We start from the raw sequence: 22,371 nt of genomic DNA on the forward strand, positions 1-22,371 counted from the left end.
ATTTTTAGGCACATTGAATGCATCTGCAGCTTTACGTAAACTCATCTCCTTATTTTTGACAGCTCGTATGGCTTCCAGCATTGAATCTTCAGACCACAGCCCTTTCTGTGTTTTTCTGACATAATTTCTAACCATTTTGAATTGTAATCTAAAATATAGGAATAAACTTAAGTTGTTTTTGGAACCAAATCATATACAAAAACAAACCTAGAATAAGGCCTGAAAAAATATACTCTTGTCCCATCTTGCCCCACTATCATAACCTCAAAGTTAACCTAAATTTCCAGGTACCACTGCCCAGTTGAGTTAAAATTACTTTGTAAAGTTCAAGACATACCCTGGCTCTAGCTAAAAACATATAAATAACTTTTAAAACCGTAAATAAAACAAAACACAAGAAATTCTAAAAACTAAAAAGATTTTAGACATAACTAAAATTTATCGCACATTCCACCCTCCTCACGTGTGACTTTGAATATTTTCTTGAAGTAGAATGACGTGTTCCACGGCAGCTCTTTTTTTTTTAACACATTGTAAATTGCCGAACGACAGAAAAGCGAATTAAATATAAAAATGTCCCGTCTTACCCCATGTCCCGTTTTGCCCCGCATTTATTTAAGATTTTTTTGAAAGAAAAAAAACAAGTAAACAGACGTTTATAAAAAAATACGCATCTAACTTACTACGACTTCAAATAAACTTTCTTTTTCCTATTCTGTGTTTTTACTGAAAAAACCCTGTCCCAAATGGTCAATTGCAACGTCACAGATTTAAACTTCATACCCAAGCTAATATACATACCCAAGCTGGGAAGTCATCTAAATGACGTTTCAGGCCAAAATTTTGCTATTTGTTTTCGACAAAATTTGGCACAGTTAACAAAAAAGTATGCTGAACATAATGGTGACATCATAATTTTGATTTTTGTCACCTAAATGTCATTCTAGGCCAAAATTGGTCCAAAAATTAAAGCTACTTTATTTTTGACAAAATTTGGCACAGTTAACAAAAAAAGTATGCTGAACATGATAGTGACATCAAAATTTTGATTTCTTGTTACCTAAATGTCATTCTAGGCCAAAATTGGTCCAAAAATTAAAGCTACTTTATTTTTGACAAAATTTGGCACAGTTAACAAAAAAAGTATGCTGAAAATGATGGTCACGTCAAAAATTTGATTTTTTGTCAACTAAATGCCGTTTAAGATCATAAACGTTTCAATCGCAAGACTTTCAACCATGAATGATAGGCTGTATTTTTTGTTAGTAGTTTCTTTTAAAATGTGAGTTTATTATGACACGTTTCGTTTTGTTTGCGTTTGTTGCAAGATATAATGTTACTTGTGTGCTTTATCTTTAGAGCTTCATGCACCAAACCTCTTCGAATATTTGGCACGATAACACAACGAATTAGCAGGTTGTCATCAAATATTTTGGTAGCGAGCGGAAGTTCTTAGAGCCCCCAGGGCTTCTTGTTCAATTTCAAAACTTTCACATCTCGAACTTTCACACCGCCGGCAACCGTTATTTCGAACATTCGCTATCTCTCTTTTTCGAAGGTCCCTTAAGAGGTCGTGAAAACGAGCATCGACCGTACCAATATTTTCATCGTAAATTCATTAGAATAAATCAACAGACACTTTATGTGGTCCCGTTAGTGTCTGTTATGGAGATTTCACTATAATACGAAACAGTCACGGCTTTGAATAAAAGCTACATGGGAAAACTCAACTGGATTTAACTTCACACCAGATTTAACCAAGGAAACAGTTCATTTATACTCGATTTTTCAGAAATTTAAGATTTTATTAACAATAAATAAATAAATACATTTTACTCCTGGATCATTTGCATAGGTGTTTTCTTAAATTTAGTCTACAAGTAAGAATTAAGATTAGTTTGCTGTTTACTTATTGTAGGAGAAATTTGGACCAGTTTTATTTTTAAAAACAAAACAAGAAGATTCGGAAGAAATAAAAAATATAAAATATACAACAATAAACGAAATATTTACAAGTGTGTTTGTATGTACATATAATTATTTAAAGGTATGACTATCCAGTCCAGCAGCGAGGCTTAGGTCTGGTAATTCCTTCATAAATCCTTTTTTTCCTTGCAAGAAATACGTCAATATAGTCCCTTTACCCTAAAAATTAGGAGAAATAACATGATACATATTTTTGTCTAGTCACGTTAAACACTTCTAAGACTTAAAATATCTAGTCGCATACCTTCATTTCAACAGGACCTCTCTCCTCTAACTCATAACCTTCCAGCGTATCTAGCACATTTTTACATTCAGGACTCACATGAACACGCAGTGCCAAGCCACTCGACTCCATTCGTGACGCATAGTTAACAGTATCACCGAAAAGACAATATCTTGGCATCTTTAAGCCAACTACGCCTGCTACACAAGAACCTAAAATCAAACACAACTTAGATTTATACGTTGCTTCAAACTGTAATAACTTGATGCAACAAACATATATAACCTTCTTTGTGTTGAATAAAAAAAACAACTGGAATTGTCACCTGTGTGTATTCCTATTCTCAGTTGCAGTTGTTCAGTTGGTGCATGGCGAATTTTAAATGACTTCACGCAGCTCAATAAATCGAGAGACATGGTCGCAATCTCGCCTGCATGGTTGTCACCATTGCGGATAGGAAGACCAGATACCACCATGTATGCATCACCTATAGTTTCGACCTTAATAAAAAAAGTGAAATTGTTGAGAGTATCACCTCTAAAAACAATCTCTTTCCATCTTCCCATATTTTTACCTTTCTTTTCTTAGAAAGCAAAAACGTGATTATCCCATTAACAACAAAAATTCCCAAAAAGCTTACTTTAGCTTACAATGTTATAACTTGGACAAGTTGACCTTCAATTAAACTTAAAGGTTGACCGTAATTCCCGGAGTTTAATATCTGCGCATAAGAATCTTTCCTGGCCAAGACGCCTCGGCAGATTAGACGAATTAACTTAACAAATATAAAAACTTTAACAGGAGAAGCGTTTGCAGAGAGAAACCTTTTTTACAACCAATAAAAATTCGGGAAAAGCTGCACTTTTTGATTTAATTAAAATATGCAGCGCCCACTTTAAACGCTTAAAATTAGTTGGATAAGTTTAGAAACAAATTGGTTTATGTTCTCATACAAAAAACATAAAAGGGCTTTACTGACTCAGATAAATTATAAACAGAACGGCACCTTATAGACGTCATAAGAATCAACACAGTTGTCGAAACAGCTATATAGATCATTCAGCATTTCAACCACTTGTAACGGCGAGCTGTTGGAACATAATTTTGTAAAGCCAACTATATCAGAGAAGAAGATGGTAACTGCATCAAAATGTTCAGCCAGCACAGGCTGACCCTCTTTCAGTTTATTCGCAACTGGTCTGCAAAAAAAAGGAATTCTGATAAAAAACGTTGTTACTTTATTTGCAAGCCAGGCTGATGCTAAGATATAGGACACACAGCAGTTTTTAAAAATTTGATCACAGAGATGTTCAACTTTCAATATTTAAAAAAAGAATTCATCAAGTTATAAGAGGGTTTAGCAAAGCATCACGTAACTTAGCAGCAGAGATGTTTTAGTGGTAGCGCATTTGACTAGTAATCGTAAAGTTTCAGGTTCGAGTCCTCTCTCCGGCGCACTTAAAATATAGTGTTGTCAGCCCATTTGGTACCATCTACTAGCCTGTGCGTAAGGCAAGCAAGTTAGAGCAATGCTTTACGCCGTTCTGGCGGTAATGTAACGTAGTTACAGTCGGAAGGGGAGGAAGAGCTGGCCATAAGGATGGAAACCCCAAGGACATTAAAAGTTAACGTTACTTACTTACCTACTTAAGTATATTTAATCTCACTTACTTTGGTAACATTTTGTACAACAGCGTTTCAGTTTTTTCTTTTTCTTTTTCTAACTCCACTGTTCTTGAGGCAACGATCACTTCCAAGTTGTTTGTGTACTTCTCCATCATGATCAACATGTGGTCTACCAGACTGCCCCCTCTAAGAAGATGGAAGGACATTTAAATGTTGTGCTTTATTACACAATCCGCTACATTTTCTTAGGCTTAGTATATTAATTTATTTTTGTTTCTTTAGCGCACCTTTATCTTAGTCATTTTAACTATAAGTGATAAAGAAGTGAAGTTAATAATAAATAAACCAGGGGCAGGAAGTTCTACGGCGTTAAGTTGTCCTCTACGGTGGAGTATTCGGCTTCAGTTCTCCAATTGTGCAGAAAGTGCTGACACTATTAATAATTAATTATTTCAACTGCCACATCAAATGACGAAAGAGAAAATACGGAAATGCTTCAAAAAACGCCCCTTCTATTAAACGCCCCCCTCGTAGACCGCCCCTTCCTGTCAATTTTTAAATAAACGCCCCCTCTAATAGACGCCCCAACGAATGGACGCCCCTTCCTCATAAATGACGATGAACTAGATATATTGCAAAGTTTATCCTTAAAAACTGCAGAAGAGACGAAGTGTAAAAAATTTGATAAACGCCCCCTCTTTTAAACGCTATTCTTGATACTACTATTCTTGATATATTTTGTTTTTTAAAACAGCATTTAGCCCGTTGAAACTAGTTGTACGAAATACAAATCTATCTTCGGCAAATTCCAGATCACTTAAAGGATAACAAACGACCGTTGTAGCTTAGTACTAGCGACACCAACTGAACATAAAAAAATAATGCAAATGATTTATTTGCAAAAAAAATAGGTTTTTGTACCTTGTGCAACAGAGTAGTCTGTTATAACACTCAAAAAACTAACAATTCCCGCACCGCTACACTAGACTGTTATTCTGCCGTGCTTCACTAGCTTCGGTAGTAAAAACGGCGACAAAAAAGAGCCCATTTTAAAGTTCTACCGGCTAAATCCGTAAAACAATAAAGTTATTTTCGTTTTAGATGCAAATTAGAAAATAACTCATTTATTAACCTAAGTAGGATAAGTATAAGTAGGAACCACTGAGTAATCCATGACCCAGTAAAAAAGAGCTTCTCCTAAGAATGTGTGTTCCTTACATGAATCAAAGTTTGACCATCTCTTTTAGTAAAGAAATATGAATATTTTGCTGTTCTTCCGCAAAACATCAAAAAAAGTTTAACATTCAAGACAAGACATCCAAAACACGGCTTAACTAGGAGGATAGAAAGCACGCTTACAATTCGTTTTCTTTGTTCATTTTGTAAACCGTTCTTGTGATCTCTTTTACAGAAGGTCTTTCTGTAGGTAGGTCCTTCCAGCATGCTTGCATGAGGGCGGTGAACTGTTTTGGGGCGTCATCGTCAACTTCTATGAGTGGTCTGTAGGGAGGGACTATTCGTGATTTAACGAATTCAATTACATCTAAATATAATACTGTAAACAGTAGCCAAAAAATTCTCCTTAAACAAGAGTTCCAACAACTTGGTCCATTCGTGGCTTCTTTTACAAGACTGATTCAACGGGAGAAGCCACCTCTTACCAAGAACGTAATGAGCTCTCCATTATAATCTTTTTTTTTGCACACGCTCACGATTGTTATATAGTTTTTTTTTTCTTAAAACTTGTCTATATATAGAGAAAAGAGAATTGTAATTTTTTGAATACTTGATCATGGGTGCAGTATACAGCCGAAAGCTAGTAAAAGAAAATAATATGTCAAAAACATAGTAAGTATTTCAATTAAATAATCACTCGTTCACCTCTAGGTTGCATATCATTGTTTTCCATCTCTAAACTGTATGGATCGCCTCTCGTGTACAGTTCATACAAAATAATTCCGTAAGCGTAAACGTCAGATTCTTTGTTAGGAGGGGACTGGCGATCTTCCAGGCGTTCCGGAGACCACCAAAACTTTTCTAAAAATTGGTTAAATTGTACGTACATTTATATTGTATTAATTTTCGCATAAATTTTCTTAAATCTTTCTAAAATTTAATTAGTTGTAACTAGCACCTAATGCATCTCTAACAATAATATCTATTTTATTTGATATAGGTCATCTAACTAGCGGGAAAGTTGCAACATGTATTTGATGCAAAAAATTGCTTTAGCTGAAAATTTGTAAGACATATGGAGATTATGGGAATGCTTGGCGAAGTGCACAGTCTGTCTGCAGAATATTTGCGTTAACTAGACTTACTTCGACATTCACCATACGCATTTTCAGGTTGATTAGGTAATCCAGACATAAATTGAGCTACTCCAAAGTTAGATAGCTTGCAGACCCATCTGTTGTCAACCAAACAGTTTGACGACGACAAATTACCATGGACACCAACTGGACTTCTTTGAATTTCATATAAACCCTAAATATTTTTTAAAGTCTTCATACAAGATTAAGTAGAAGTACCACCGTTCAATCAAATTCAAGAAAAATACCTTGGCAATGTCATTGGCGAAGGATAATCTGAACATCCAATCACATTCGATATCATCATTTTGAAGTACATCCTGGGAAAGAACACACGCTCATTTTTCATAACGCTTTTGAAAGAGTACAACATTGTTAACATATTACTTTTTTTGTGAGCAGGATCCGATCGCTGTTCCCAGACCTGCGAATCACAAACCTGACCAACCTACTTTTGAAAACCGTTGACTTATCTAGGAAACGATGGGTTTTTCTTTTTCTCACCTGTGCCCATATTCTTAAATGAGAATGGTTTAACACCTGAAACACCTCACGAAAATTTTGAGACAATGGCATTTTTTGTCCTTTTTACAAAGTTTGACAAACAGCCTCAAACCACGAATTCTTCTTTTTTAAATGTATAGGTTAGGTAAGCAGCTTTTGTATTGCGCTTGTCGCAGTTTTTAAAACGTCCGCTTCACGGAATAATCCACTTGAGGGCCCACAGAAGTCTCGATAATTTAAAACAATTGATGACGTCAGCGACATGTAATTAAGTGCTGAAATTTTGTGACTTTTCCTAACTTTTATTATTATTAATATTAAATTTGTTTCCCCAGGATAGCCTCTTCAGTTCCTATTGGTACTGCTATCACCGCGGATCCTGCGAAGGGGATCCTAGTCCTTTTAAAGCTTTCGCTTACAAAAGTCGTGTAAGGACAGCAATCGCACAACTAGACAACCGCCTAACATATTAATATAGTCTCCGGGTGTCACACTAGACTAAGAAAGCCCAGTGTTAATAGGGCTAAGGTTGAAAAGAATAATAAATAGGAAAATTGAAAATGTTCAAAGGTTTTATATGGTGTTAAATTATTTCTTAGAAATAACTGCGAATAACAGCAGACATGGAATTGCGCATATCTGTAAGTATTCGCCCCAAACATCTTTTTGGAAAGCAACTTGTTTCTCTTTTTTGTGTCATAGTGCTGGATTCTGAATTTTGTGATAGGCGAAAAGGCGATAGGCGAAAAAAAAGAAGTTAATTCACGAAGCAATTCTATCGCGCCGTTTCGAGTTTGGAGTTCCTAATCCATTTTCCTGGAACAAGTGCATTCATCGCAATCGGAACAGAGCGGAAAAAAATCATAATTGATGAAAGTTTAGTTGAGTGGAATTCAAGAAACTCTTCAAAAAATATTTCAATATACTCCGGATTGTGACGGCCTTGGCTAGAAAAAAAAAATGGATGTTAAACACCTTCAATCAACATCAACATCTTACTTGAAGACTTCCTTTCGTACAATATGTCCAGATCAGATGAAGATCAGGTCCGTTTGATACCACGCCAATAAATGGGTTCACGTTCGGATTGTTCAAATCTTTCAACTGAAAAAATAAGACATAAGATGCTAAAGAAGAGATTCTAATATGATATTGACAACAAAGAAAAATGAAATTTTGATATATTTTGCTCGTTTGTTCCTTTTTTTGAATCTTCGATTCCTACTTACTTTCTTGGAAATCGTCTTGCATTAAAGGTTTACCAATTAGTAAGAAAAATAGATTGCGTATTATAAAAACTTACATGTTTCAACTGAATCAGTACATCTCTTGAGAGTTCAATTTTCGATTGCTTCACGGTTTTTAAGAAAACCTTTTCTGATCGATACACAACGACTTGGGACATGCCAGACGTGTAGAAATGACCGGTGGTGAATAATTCGCTCTTTCTGCGGGAAAAATTCGACAAAGAACTCATCTAAAATAATTTTTTTTCTAAGATTAGCCATTGTTTCAAAAGCTGATCATTTAAATCTTGCTTCCCCATTCATAAATTTTTTTATGAGCATCGTACAACGTTTTTAGTCGGGATCCTTTCGCCAAAATAAACTAGCCAAGATGTGTGTTGTTTTATCGAAAAGGAGTGCAAGCTGGCAGAGGTAAGGGAGACATAAGAACTGTGCATAACAAAAAAAATCAAACTTTAATTCTTTACATAAAAGGTGCAGCTTTTGTCACATTATTTTTAGCTTTTCTGGCTCCAGTGATAATGTTGCATGAAAAGGCTGAGTTGACAACTCACCGCTGAAATTTTGCTTCTAAATGACGAATTCTCTCCACCGAATGATATATCTTTAATGTAGACGATCAGACCTTTGCAAAGAATACTCATCTCGTATTTTTTCTTACTAGAACGTAAAATAAAACGATACCATTCTCCGCACGAGAGTTTATTTTAAAAATGTTAAAGTAACCAGTCATACTTGTGGATGTATACACCAGCAAATATTAGCATAGTCAGCAAAATTGGAGTTGCTATAGCGACAGGAATGTAGTTGAATTCGTCATTGTCTAGAAGCAAAATATAATTAACCTACTAATGTCTACATGTGATACCACTGTGATCCCCAAGCTCTCGTCCCCAGTGCGTTTTTAACTTTCTGATCTGTAGCTGGCGTATAAAAAGCACCTCATGATCATCGATGCTGTATTTTTTTTTTCGTCATAAAGAAATATAATATACTGACCAGAAAGACACTTTGAATGATCAAAGCCACAGTATGGTACATCTTTTGGAACATCTGTTGTGTTGCCGGGAAATACGATGACCTCATTAGGAATCATTTCAATGGATTTGTTATTTAACGGATTGTAGGTTGCCACAGTAACAAGTTTTCCATTGTTGACGTTATCAATGTTAAATAAAGGAATCCTGTCACCATTTTTATCAATATGTACAGGACCAGTAAAACCTAAGATTAAATTGAATTTAAACTAAACCTTCCTCGTTCCCATGTCGTTCTGTATTTTTATCGAATTGTGGACACGCAGTGGTTTTTTAACTTCACTACAGGAAGTGAAAAAATTAACGGTTTTTTTATTAAGTCCGTGGAAAAATTTACGTGAATTTACCAGTCGGAAAATACCCCGTCGCAAAGTCGATAAATATATATCGCATTTTCTAACAGACGCCCAAACGTGCATTATTATAGAGAGTTTTATTATTCATGACAAGTAGAGGGTCTTTTCAGATGTTATCACTGAAATCAATTTGTACAATTTTAGCTTTATTTAATTTCGTAAGTTGTTACAAAATAAAAAAGAATTTAAAAAATGAAACATAAAATTCGTTCGTGAGAATTTGTAATTCGTAAATGATGAGTAATAGATGTTTTAAACTTTTTCTCAATCTGTTGCAGATTTTTTGCCGGGGGAAAACCGTTGTATATTATTATTGTACGAAAAACCGCTGGGAACAAAGTTGGTGGATTTTATAAATTGAGTTAGTTAAAACGGTCGATAAAAGAACCCACGCTATCAGCTGCACAAAAAACTTGCTGATGGCTTCACTTCCTCCTTAAGGAAAAACTATCAATCTCTGCCAATTGCTCAGCGCGATAACTTGAGCATTTACTAAGCTTACGTACATTCTAAAACTTAAATCAAAACCTTAGATGTAATTAGAAGCAAGGAGGAACAAACGAAGCCATACTAAAGGGAGATTTTCATGTAGCGAATTGTAAATGCCGAATTCGGCGGCGAATTAGCTGCGAAATATCTTTTAATTTTCACGTAAAACGAGAAACATGTGGCGAATTGAAAATACTGAACGTAAGCACTCTTTTAAGTATTAAAAACAAAACAGTTATTTTAAATTTTTCTCAGTAAAGGTTTCCTAAGAATAAACACTGAATATTGCGTTCTAATTGGTTAAAAGTTTACAGCAAAGTATTTCGCCTCTAAAAAGTAGGAACTGTTTCTATTTTTTGGCAAAGCGAAATTTTCGAATCAAAATGAAAACAAATGAACTGCACATGCTCAGATACACTTAGGCGACGAATTCGCCGTCCAATTCGCTTCGTGAAAATCCCCCTTAAGCAAACAAGCTTGAAAATGTTCAGAAAAAGTTATAAAAGGATTACCTTCAAACGAAGTGTTAGTCATGTATTTAAAAACATATGCAGCGTCCCTGATATAATCGCTTTTATTTTCTTTCATCATTTTATCAACTGCTTTAACGTACAACATCGTGGCGTCGTACAGATAGGCGGCGGAGGTGACAATCTATCAAAAGGAAACACAATTTTTACTTTGACAAGATTTTATTTGTAAGAAAGCAGTTTATCCGACCTTTGAAGAGATAAAGAAGAAAAAAGTATAATGGTGCAATTATGCCAAGAGTTTGCACAGTAAATTTCTACGGAATAGAAACGCTCTACCTCAGCCTTTTTTTTAAATATTTTTGGTTACGAGCGCCGATTTTGTGTTTATAATACACAAAAGGATTTGGCGGGAAAAGCAAATGTGTTATATTTTTAATAGCTACCGTGGGTTTTCTGCGAGCTCACGACCAATCTCTATATAAACAATGTTTAACTGAACGTGGCACAGGGAACACAACAAAAAAGGTATTTTACTCACAGAGGTCTTGTTCTCCAACTCAGTGTCGTTAAATGGGGGTTGTTTCACTCGATATCTCACATCATCAATAAACTTTTCATAAGTAGCTCCACTTTTATTTGGACGAATTGCAGACACAGTTATTAATCCACGTGTGATGACAGACGTTATAAAGCTTTTACTGTACCCGAGTGACGTATAGTTCCATTTGCTTCCGAAAGCAAAATCAACGGAAACGAAAGCATACTGTTTTGATTGTGACATGCCCAGATTATAAGCTTGTACCATAAACGACATCACGTCTCTCGCTCTCGTAAGTAAAAACACAACTAAAAAATAGTAAAGGTTTACCCAAAATCCCCTAGTGTTACATTACCCACAGTTTCATTCTTTCACATTCCCTTAGTGTTTCATTTAACCACAATCCCTTAGTGTTACGTTTACCCACAATGGCTTAGTGTTACATTCACCCACAATTCCTTAGTGTTACATTTACCCACAATTCCTTAGTGTGACAAACATAACATTAACACTTACTTCTGCAGTCGTCTTTAATTTTTTCCAGCAACGTTTTGTAGTCACTAAACTCGGTATCATCTGTGTAATAAAAGACACGCTTGGCTATGGTGATATTGTTTTTCTCAAAAGCGGCTTTCGTCGCTGTCACTAGTGGTGTATAGATTTCGTGAACACGCTCAATTTGACAAATAGTTTTCCAATTAAAATAATTTGCTAAAGCTACAAACGTTTTTGGTGTCCATTCTTTGCTTCCGCGAGCAAACGGTTTCGTTCTCGCGAAGTAAGGATATTCTTTTTTATCCGATAGGTGGATAGAAGAACAACCGTAGGAAATCATGGGAATTCTCTTAAATGTAGATAGCATTCCACTTGATAAGCAAGCCACGGAGCATGCTGGTCCTATGTATACATCAATACCTATGTTGTACAGGTCGACAGCTCCACCAAGACCGACTGTACCATCACAAAAAGTGTCCTTGTGTGAAAAGGTTAGTGTCGTGTTTGGTAAGAGGTTTGGATCATTGTTTACGTCGTCGATAACACGCGTAATGGCGCCGGCAAATGTGTTTCCTGGCAAATATGTTGACGTCCAAGGGATTAGCATCCCTAAATTCAGTTCTTTCCTTGCTTCTATAGCGTTCAGACTGAGTAGAATGCATGTTAAAACTTTAAACCAAGCTATCATCTCAATCTAAGTAAAAACAAAATTACTTTCATATTTCCTACAACAGTAGTTGATCGGAAGCAATGGACGGAATAACGTCATATACGCCGATTTTTTTTTAAGAAAAGAAAAAAAATATCGTGCTGCGAGATATGTATGAGCAGTGATTAATTTGTCATCGTTTAATAAAAACACTTAACAAAACAGCATTCTTTTAAATGTTTCAATGTTCTAATGAGTTTAATTGGTAACGAATTTTTAATAAGCATCAAAACAGAGTGCAATCTTGTCCCCAGAGCCTCTTTTTTTCCTTTCTGATACAAGTGCTGGTGCGAGAAAAGGAGCTTTGGCTCTCGCCAGTTGAAGTTTGAATTTGATTGACACTTTAATATGGCAAGTTGATGGACGGGTTGTTTCCTGACAAGTTATTGCGCCCCCCGCCAAAGGGGCGCACATTTAGTGGACCGCGGGTATATAGTGTTTGTGTGGTTTACAGCAGAAAAATTTTCCACTCTCTACTTCGCGGGGGACTTCTGCTCGATCTTCCAACCCGACTGTGATATAACACAACCTATGTGTTTGGTCCCACCAAGACAAAAAAAAAACACTCATCAAGCAAATCTTTTTTTGTTTCTGTGTCCTTGTTGTCTCTAGAGATTTGAATGCGATAAAAAATGTTAATCGAGATTATTTTGTTATGCTAATGTAGAGCTTTGTAATATGAAGCTTCGTTTGCCTTGTTTAATGTGCTTAAATGTCGCTGCAGCCCACGTGAATTTATCTTCTCTTTAATAATAGCCGTATTCCGTCTGTGTGTTTGTGCTCGAGAATAAAGTCTTGTTACGGAAACACGAAATGCGATAAATAAAGGACGGGCGAACCCGTGATCCACGGGCTACCGAGTAGTCTATATTATAATACCCGTATACGTCTGTCTGTCTGTCACGCAAAATGGTAGCTTAGCTGCGCAGTAGCGAGAAGCATGCAATGCGGTATAAAAAGGACGGACGAACCCGTGGATTTTCCACGGGCTAACGACTAGTCAAAAATAGATTTTTTTTTGTCTTCATCTTGTGTTGCTAAACCTGTTAACGGTAAGTAAGTGACTTATGTCTTATATGAAATTAAACTTAGGACGGTTCCTGGCGTTGATCCAAAGGCCGCAATTTAGGGATGCATCGAAATTTATAACTGGGAAGTTTTCTTGTGCTGTTGATACATTTTTTGAACTTTGTATTAATGCTGTATGTCAATACTTGCCTTCTTGTGAAGAAGGATGTTACATGTTAAGGTTGTTATCTGATGTTAAGGTACATTATGATGTCAATTATCTCTAAAGATTTCGTGTATATACGGCCATGACTAAAACTGCTTACATTTTGTTGGTCTTCAGTCAGGGAAAACAGCAAATTAGGGATCAACTGTTATCAAACCATGCACCATCAGCATTTTCGAAAAATCTTCAACGAGAGAGTAGATTTTAAATGATTTTATTGGTTAACTATTGAGTAATAATTCAATGCTCAAGTTCATACATAACAATCTGTATCCTAGAATTTCAAGAATTTTTCAGATTAGTTATAAAAATATCCAGTTAAAGTTTTTAGAATATATACTACATATATGTAAAAAAATTATTTCTTAATTTTTATTTATTACATTGTATTTTAGGTTAGTGACAATAATAATCAAGAATTAGAATACTTATGATTTGTTTACTCCATTGTTCTCCGTTTTCAAAGTCTATTCTTCATATTTCAGAATCTTCCAGGCTAATGACGGAAATCGTTAAGCCGCAGGGCTTCTTATTTATAATTTTTCCCCTGGGCAATAAGCTTATCCAAAAGTCCCTAGTCGATTCCGTTCTGATATGTGTTATCATACCCGTTATCACTCAGTTACATGAAACATCCACCATTTTCCATTTTAAATTTCGATCCCGTTCTAAATTCGTATTTTTTTAAATCGTTATTAGCAATTCGGGGCGCATTAGAGGTAACTATGGCTAGTATTATTAAGTGGGACGGAGATATATGTACGCGTTGTATTATTTTTACTCCCATATTTTGTGTATCAAAATGGTACCACAGTAGCGATATATAGAGACATATATTGTTGTCATTTGTTTATTATCTAACTGTATTGCAAATGAATAAAATTGTGAAAAATGTCATTTTTGGGACTAATGTATACGATATGTTTAAATATATTTGTAAGTGTAAAGAAACAAACATTGTGAATAACCTCCCACCTTTCCCTATAATTTTCTTCCAAGTATCCTTATCCTGCGACTAACCTCATTTCAAGGTTGAAAATTAGTCAGAGAAGTCTAGATAAATAAACTTAACACTCTTAATTTGGAAAAGCGAGAGCTTAAACAAAATTCAAATTGAGTGAAAGCTTAGCTGACTGTCCTAGCTAGAGAAGGTTGAGGTTATTAATTAGCAAACACCATAGTTGCTAAAAAATCTATCTGCTAATCAGAGGTGTTTGCTTTTTGAAAAGTTGATATTTGCAGGGATATTTCCGATAAATCGAGTATATTTTACGCCTTTTTGGGGTTTTTTGGAAGGTTTTAGCTGAAGTTGTCAGCGAAGTATGAACTTGCACTTAAGGTTGTTTGATGAAAAAGAGCTATAAAAAAAGAAAAAGAGCTAAAATTGCACTATTTCTAAATTTTTAAAATAGCAACGACATTAATAAAATAAAAAATAAAAATTTTCGTTTGTTATTTCTTCACAAAAAAGAGCAGTTGTCGTCATTTTCCACAAGTGTCCACTGATCACAGCGTTTTTTAAGACAGTATGATAACAATTAACCAAAATTGATTATAAAGAAAATGGAAAAATATCATATTGTTTCGCTAACTTTTACGATTCAATCCGTAGCTATACAAGAATCAACTCTCTCGCCAGAAAAAGAAATCCCTTCGTAGTTTATCTTTTTCCCTCTGTTCTACCGAAAAAGAACCCCGAACAAAAATCCATTCGAAACTAATTGTTCTCATTGTTTTAAAAATAAATTGGAACCAATTTGTGATTTATAAATAACTTTTTAATTTTGTAAAGAATGTAGTACTCTTCCATCAATTTATTCAAAAGAAAAATTTGCATATTATAGTAGCTGGGAGATCCGACATTCCATGCCGAATAGCGCGCTACAGAAAACCTTTGCAGCCTTTTACACTTTTACTGCCTTTCACGGAGTCCTTTCAGATCGATCGAAGCGAAGGAATTAGCATAAAAAATTTTGTATTAGCAATACTTCTTGAGATCATGGATGTACGTGTTGAGATATAGTATTGCACAGAAGGACCCTTAAAGCACGGGTTCTGGAAATATCCGGGCTACGGATCAAATTTTGTTAACTGATTATTTGTCAACTGAAAAAGGAAGGGGCTTTCCAAGGGTTAAGCTTTTTCTAGAAAAAATAGATTGTGGCTGGAAAATTCTTAAAAAGAACTGCCCCAAGCCTCAGGCTTCACTAATTCTCATAAATAAGCATGTGCATCCTGGTCCATGTAGGTAGCTAAATACCTCAATATAGATGTACTTAAGATTTGTAATAAGCAAAAGAACGTTATGAAGTGCCAACTAAACCTAAGAATTAAAGAAGCAAAATGGATTAGGTTTTTAATAACAAGCCAGGACTGTAAGTATAGCTAACTTTTCTCCATACCGCTTTTAACCGGAAGGCTTTCATTTGTCATATGTTTACTTCTATGCTCTTGTACCTTAAAATGTACTAGGGTAAAAATGGGAGAAGCAAGACAAATAGCTCTTTCAATACTACCCACTATAGCTGGGGTATTTCGACCATTAACACCAGAGCTACTTCTTTCGCGCTAGCCACATATAAAAAAAACCTGGAAACAAGATTAATGAATAACGAGTGAATTTCATAATTGACTAATTAGTCGAATTTGCTGTTTATCTAAAAAAACTCTAGGCGTTTATTAGACCTCCAAGATAAGACCTGATGTTTTCTCTCGCTTTTATAGCGCATCTTAAAAAAGGCATCACAAAAAATCCTTCAAATTAAGCTTCGAAAAAAAAATGAGATACAAACATTTGCTGCTAAACAATATCAATGTTTAAAAAATAAACCAGAGGCCTATGCCTTGCAGATTTCCCGCCATTAGATCAGTGTTTGGAATAGCCTGGTAAATTTTGAAATTTGAAAAAAGCAGGAAATATCAGGGAAAATTAACGAATATATTTCTAAACTTAAATTTTAGTCATTTTGTATGCAACTAAAAAACAGCATTCTAAAAAAGATAAAGCTAAGAATACTATATGAAGCTACTTAAAATCGTAATAGACTTCAGCGGGCAAAGAGTTCCACAACATATAGGTGCTCTGTATGAAACTGTTTCATGTCCATATCTAACAGTTTTGAACACTCGTTTTCAATAAATTATAACGTACCTCACGTATTTTAAATATTTCATTCATAAAGCTTAGTGATAAATTATGCAAAAATTTGAAAACTTCTTTCAATAAATTACGAATGCTAGAATGGTGAATACATATTGTTTCAGTTAAGGATAATCATGTATTAAAATCTTTATCGTAATCTCTACATGCAATTTTCAGTGATCGCAAATAACTCTATTAATCAATGAATTCTCTCTGAGCGGTTGTGAAACATCCATACCAGCGGACAGTAAGAGTATCGTAAAAGAACAAAAAGAGTTTATTAAAATTACCCTAGGTAGAGACTGCATGTAAAAGCTGATAGACACCGACAAACTATAATTATTTAATATTGGAAAAACGATATATAATACAATACAGCCTTACAAAATTTCGTTCTGAAATTACAGCTCAACCAAATGCCTGTTTTTCATTAGACACAAACTCACATTTATCATATATTAGAGGAGTTACATCATATCATTCAAGATAAAAAAGAAGTATTCATATTTGGCGAAATTAAGTGGACATTAAATTTATGCTTACATATATATTAATTTTTATGTTTCCATATATATACCATGTGATTTTTTGCTGCACCATGTTTTGTGTAACCTGCATTAAATTTCACTTGTAATAGTAACAATTTGGTGTTCGAAAAACTGTTCTTGTAGTGTCCACACTGCAACTATTTTTGGGAGCCGGACCTTTTATTCCTTGTTTGGTCATAAGTAGCTACATGCTATGAGGATTATATTTTGTTCTTCAATTTAGATCAAAACATTCAAACATTTATAAACAATGACTTTTATGCTCCCTTAAAATTGCTTAGCTGGTTGATTCACACCAACCTCGTCCCCAGGGCATCTTGTATCAGAATTTGGTCTTTTGTGTTATTTATTAATGTATTTAGCAAACCGTTTCTACTTCCTATTGCCTAAATGCTCGACTCAGCCCCTATTTGCAATAAGCAATCTCTTTCGAATGAGCCATATCCTAAAATTAAAGGGGAACTCCAGTAAAAATCACTTTTTACTTTTTTGTTACATGCGTACTCAAAAAACTTACTTTACTTGTTTTTCTTATTTAAAATTGTTGTACAAGCCTTCGCATATTCAATTTTTTTCTCATAAAAAAACAGGCGCGATTTCATTTAGGACTGGACCCGATTATAAATAATGACATCACATCGTGCAGAAAGTTTAAAGCGAGAACATTCATGTTAAAACCTATAGCTTACATTTAAATCGCTTTTTGTATGTAATTTACGTTTAAATCTTCAAAAAATGGTTAGTTGCTCTGCGTTTCGATGTACCGATCGATCAGAGAAGTGTAGAGAAGTAAGTTTTCACATAATCTGTGAAAAAAGAGAGACTTAAAAATGGCTAAACAAAATACGTAGTGCAGGTGATCTACCAAGCGATCAAAGTTGTTATATTTGGTTAGCACACTTCACAGATAGTTCTTTTAAAAGAGATCTCCAGGAAATAAACTTCCATATTAAAATATTGCCACTTTGTAAAAATGCCATTTCAGCTAGTGAACGCGATCAAAGTTTCTCATATCTTCTCATGAAGTTAAATAACATTTTTTTTCAAATATTTTTTTTTCACTGGAGTACCCCTTTAATTTGTGTTTTTATTTTGCTTCGGCAATTTTTGTATATATATAAAGAAATTTAACCTGTAATGTTTATGTAACGGCGAAATATATCTATCTATCTGTTTATCGACAAATAAGCCCCTAGCAAGACTAACAAAACTATCTAGTTTAAATCTAATTTTTGTTTTTGTTTATTTTATAATGCAGTACGTAATCCACCACAACCTCTTGTAATAAGAATTGCTTCAAAAAGATATTGCACTGCACACAAGATCTTCATTTGAGTTCCAGCAGTTAATTATAAAAATCTTTCGATAACATCGCTATATCGAATTTATAGAAATTCAGGCATTATAATGTTTATTTTGCTATGCCATTGCCTTTTTCTAAATCCTCATACTAAATTCAAAAGATCAGCATAAAAAAACAAAAAATCACTCTTGTTTTCAATTATCACAAGCAATAACGAAATTATATAATGCATCTCAGACTTGTCGCAGAATTCCGTTATGACGAAGTTAGATCAACAGACAGATGGCAATGTACAATTTACACTTTGCCGAGGAAGTCATAATAATGAAATTGTAAACTTGGTTTTGGGACCTTGGACAGGTTAAAAATGCGTCCAGACTGAAGCCGTTTAAAATTATGTTACAAAAGAGTGTGTGGTACAGGCTGATTAGTAACGCGGTATCGGAATTTGACCTGAACAAGGTATGAAAGAATTTAATGAACACCAAACACTGCTCGTCACTTTCTTGACGTCATTTGTATGTAAAAATATAAAAGAGATACTTACATGTTTTGAAAACAAAAAAAAAAATGAAAACTTCTTATTTCTAACAAGAACCGACTGTTGCATCAGTAACACATGTGGGTTTGTTTATATGCTAACCAAACGTTTCATTTTTCTTTTCATGTTTAAATATTATGATTATTATGCTGTAATAGGTTTTTAATGCCCATAGGTGAAAAATAGTTTTTCTATTCGTTAAAACTATTTATTACGTGAAAAATTCACACAAAATGGAAGAAACAGCTGTTGCATTTTAAAAGTAAAATGGGATACGAAGTACCCGAGGTTCCGCATTATGGCAAAAATCCTGTTTTACAAAAGTCTATTCCGACTAAAATTTTTGGCGAAGTATAAGTTTTGAGATAGCTACGTATCCTATTTTGTTACTTTCGTTATTTCAGAACGAAAAGTTATGAAAATGAGTTTTTTATCAATCATAAAACTGTGAGCCAAATTTATTTAATTCGTTATGAATACAGTAATGTTCAGACATATTCAATATATTCTTTATTTCTAAAAACTTTCTGGGTTTTTTCACAAAATTATTTATTCAATATAAAAGCAAATTAAATTGTCTATAAGATGATGTAAATATGAAATTTAATTTTTTTCTAGGTAGCCACTAAAACGTTCGAAACTCCCCTCCACGATGGAGAATTTCAACAAAACTTTTCACACGTGCTCACCAATACCTACTACAAATTGCTTTTTTACATTGTATGTAGATTTTCATTTTTTAAGGAAAAGTGGTAACGCACAAAAGAGCAAACAATTTTTTTCATGAGTTTTTATATAAAAAAAACGAACAAGGCGCTTATTTAAAAAAATGTGAGAAAACATTGTTGCTATGGTGATGATGGACTGGTTAAGAAATATTACGCAATAAAAAAATAAAACGTCATATATTCTTGAATTAAATATTACAATTAACTCCCGGTAAACTCCCGTATAACTCGAACACTCGATTTATCTTTCGTTCTTCCTGAAATTAATCTTTAGATAACTCGAACTTTTTACTCGAGAAAATGAAATTAAAGACTAGATAAATGTCAAATTTTAACCTTGGTTTTAGTTTATATTAACTCCTGATTTAATATTGACCACTTTCCGCGTGACTTAGTAGTTTCAATTACGTTTTGAGAACAATGGTCATGCGCGCACTTTTGTGTAGGTAAAAATCAAAACTCGCACAGGGTAAAATGGCTATTAATGCAGATTAAATGTGTTTTTTGAGTAGCATAAGATCCAAGAGGAACTGAAATTACAATTTTAACTATATTCTTTAATATTTTTCAAAAGTTTCACTAATTTTAGCCAATATTTCTTTTTGTTTATATTTTCTACCTGCAAAAATGCTTGCGCATGTGCAAAAAAACCGCAAACTTTTTTAACTGTTGTAAACATTGACAATCCTCTATAGATAATCAATTTACAAGGGACTTGCATGTTTTTTTTTCATCGCCAAGATTGCGCCCTTTTTTAGTAACTATTCCCTTACCTTTAAATTCGGCCTAAGAGGAGTTTCTTTTAACTCGAGCATTCGTAAGTCGAGCTATTTTCCTCGGTCTCTTGAAGGTTCTAGTTAAGCGAAGTTTTTTGTAAGAAAGTATTACCGAAAGTAGTAATGAAATTTCAAGGGACCCAAGAGAATGGTTTGAGATAATGAAAGTTTGATTTATCCGGTGTTTGAATTACCGGAAGCTAACTGTAGTTGGGAAATAAAAAAAATAAATGAAAATTGTCTATCCCCTAAAATAAAAAGCACTGCACCTTAAAAGCAATAATAGTAGCTACTAAATAACATGTAGAAAGTTTTTCTCCATCTTTTGATTGAGTTCAAACACTTTTATTTATAATAATAATAACAGTATTTGTTTTGATGTCAAATCAACAAAAACGCGACCACCAAAGAAAACAGATATAAGAAAAAAGCACGTACAATTAGTACGAACTTGGTTCTCTCAGCGTTTTACACCAGGTGGAAGGCAACAAAAATAAATATAAAGACAGCTAAAAATACTGAAAATGAGATTGCTTGAATACAAGTTCACAACATTTTGAATATTAGCCTGTGTTCTACTTTCCATGTTGACGTTTAATAAAAATCAAAAATTTATTGAAGGTTTTGAAGAAAAAGACGAAAAAAAGGGAAATACAATCTTACTAAAATCATCTAATTTGTCCGTTAGTCATCAGTGTCTCGTTGCATGATAAGTATTACAGCGATCGATGTTTACTCCCTTGTGAGTTTTCTAACGATAAAAAAATAGTTAGCTAAAAGAAAAAAAATCGTTCCTACGCACATCAATCAAACTAATTGAATTTCGAATGAAAAAGAATGTGTGAAAGTCAGTAGCCAAAGTAAAATAATACTCGATTAATTATTAAATTCTCTTGGGAAAGGGTTTGTGAATTATTCATTAAGATAGTAACTAACACGTTTTCTTTTTTTAATTCGTTTCGTTATTCATAATTGGTTTATCCTATTAAAACTCAATTCAAATAATATTGAAACGAGGATGTAAATTTCTCTGCATGTTACCACGAATATTTGACTTAAGGTGGCAGTAACCCTTTCTTAGCTGTCCAAATAACTGAATTATTTACATAGTGTTTTATTTTTATACCATTTTTTTTTTACTATTTCCTAAAAATATAGGCCTTAGTACATAATAAAATGATTTTAACTTAACACTATAATTACTGAGTCAGCAGAAATTTCTATTTAAAAATGTATCATAAACAAGAAAAAAATTGGCTTCTACGAGCTCCAACTTTTTACAATCTCGTTATTTTTAATCGGCTTCCGATTTTAAATGAACCTTGGGTTAACCCTGTTAAAACGGTGTGCAGATTTTTTTTGTTCATTCTTATTTTTTTAACAATAGCCTTTTGTTTTTTTCAAAAGTTTCTTTATTAGCATCCCCTGCTGCATCGAACGCTGTTGAAAGAAAAATATTCCGAATAAAAAGATTTCTGCACACCGTATCATGGCTGCATGGTTCACCAAGCATGTCTGAAAATTTTAAAGTAAAACGAAAATGCTATCGAAAGTTAAAGCTTGTGCAGTGTAGCATAATGAAGATCGTCTTAAACTTCTACATAATGCGCTTCTTTGTTGTTATTAACGTTTCTCTTTAATAATTACGTCATTTCTTTCTGTAAAATTTTGCAAGCGTGTAGACTTAAACTATATTCAGCAGAACTAATTAATTATTCATGACTTTTATTTTAAAGAGGAATTGTTGAGGTTGAATATTTTTGGTGAAAGATAATAGTATTTTAGCCATAAAATTGTGACAGTTGTGTTATATCAGAAAAAAATGAATATATAGTCTGTAAACAATCTTTCGTAATTAATTATGTGGTAAAAAAATTTCCGATTTTTAAAAGGGTTACTGCCATCTTAAGAACGGATTGCGTAGAATGACAGAGCAGAATGGCGCTCACTATGGTTGGTTCAGAACCTCTAAAATGGCCTTAAATTGTTTATTTCTTATTAGGTGCTTTTCTATTGGCTTTTTGTCTACATTGCTCATAAACTTTTCTCCTGTATTTCGTGCGAGTCACTAAAGTCAAAAAATCAATAGTTCGTTTACTAGTTG

General features: G+C 33.9%; 1 protein-coding gene across 1 annotated transcript; it reads right to left on the reverse strand.

Moving 5' to 3' along the window:
• Positions 1 to 1,962: 1,962 nt before the first annotated feature.
• Positions 1,963 to 21,107, reverse strand: LOC130646582 (atrial natriuretic peptide receptor 1-like). Its single transcript, XM_057452532.1, has 18 exons — positions 20,931 to 21,107; positions 11,308 to 11,980; positions 10,792 to 11,099; positions 10,293 to 10,434; positions 8,898 to 9,122; positions 8,634 to 8,721; positions 8,453 to 8,558; positions 7,955 to 8,128; positions 7,651 to 7,755; positions 6,396 to 6,467; positions 6,157 to 6,322; positions 5,717 to 5,872; positions 5,195 to 5,378; positions 3,881 to 4,021; positions 3,216 to 3,408; positions 2,535 to 2,709; positions 2,231 to 2,421; positions 1,963 to 2,145 (listed from the first exon to the last, which is right to left on the reverse strand). The coding sequence occupies exons 1-18, from the start codon at positions 20,937 to 20,939 to the stop codon at positions 2,038 to 2,040; spliced, it is 3,216 nt and encodes a 1,071-aa protein (XP_057308515.1). The 5' UTR covers positions 20,940 to 21,107; the 3' UTR covers positions 1,963 to 2,037.
• Positions 21,108 to 22,371: the final 1,264 nt, after the last annotated feature.

Source organism: Hydractinia symbiolongicarpus, chromosome 1 (assembly GCF_029227915.1).
Source record: "Hydractinia symbiolongicarpus strain clone_291-10 chromosome 1, HSymV2.1, whole genome shotgun sequence".
NCBI lineage: Eukaryota > Metazoa > Cnidaria > Hydrozoa > Anthoathecata > Hydractiniidae > Hydractinia > Hydractinia symbiolongicarpus.

Bases quoted from the DNA above. Each gene is read 5' to 3' on its own strand.
- LOC130646582 (XM_057452532.1), bottom strand. The intron at 8,129-8,452 runs GTGAGTTGTCAA...AAATTATTTTAG, and splicing joins TTAGAAGCAAAATTTCAGCG to ATGAGTTCTTTGTCGAATTT. The intron at 3,409-3,880 runs GTAAGTGAGATT...TTTTTTTTGCAG, and splicing joins TTGTACAAAATGTTACCAAA to ACCAGTTGCGAATAAACTGA.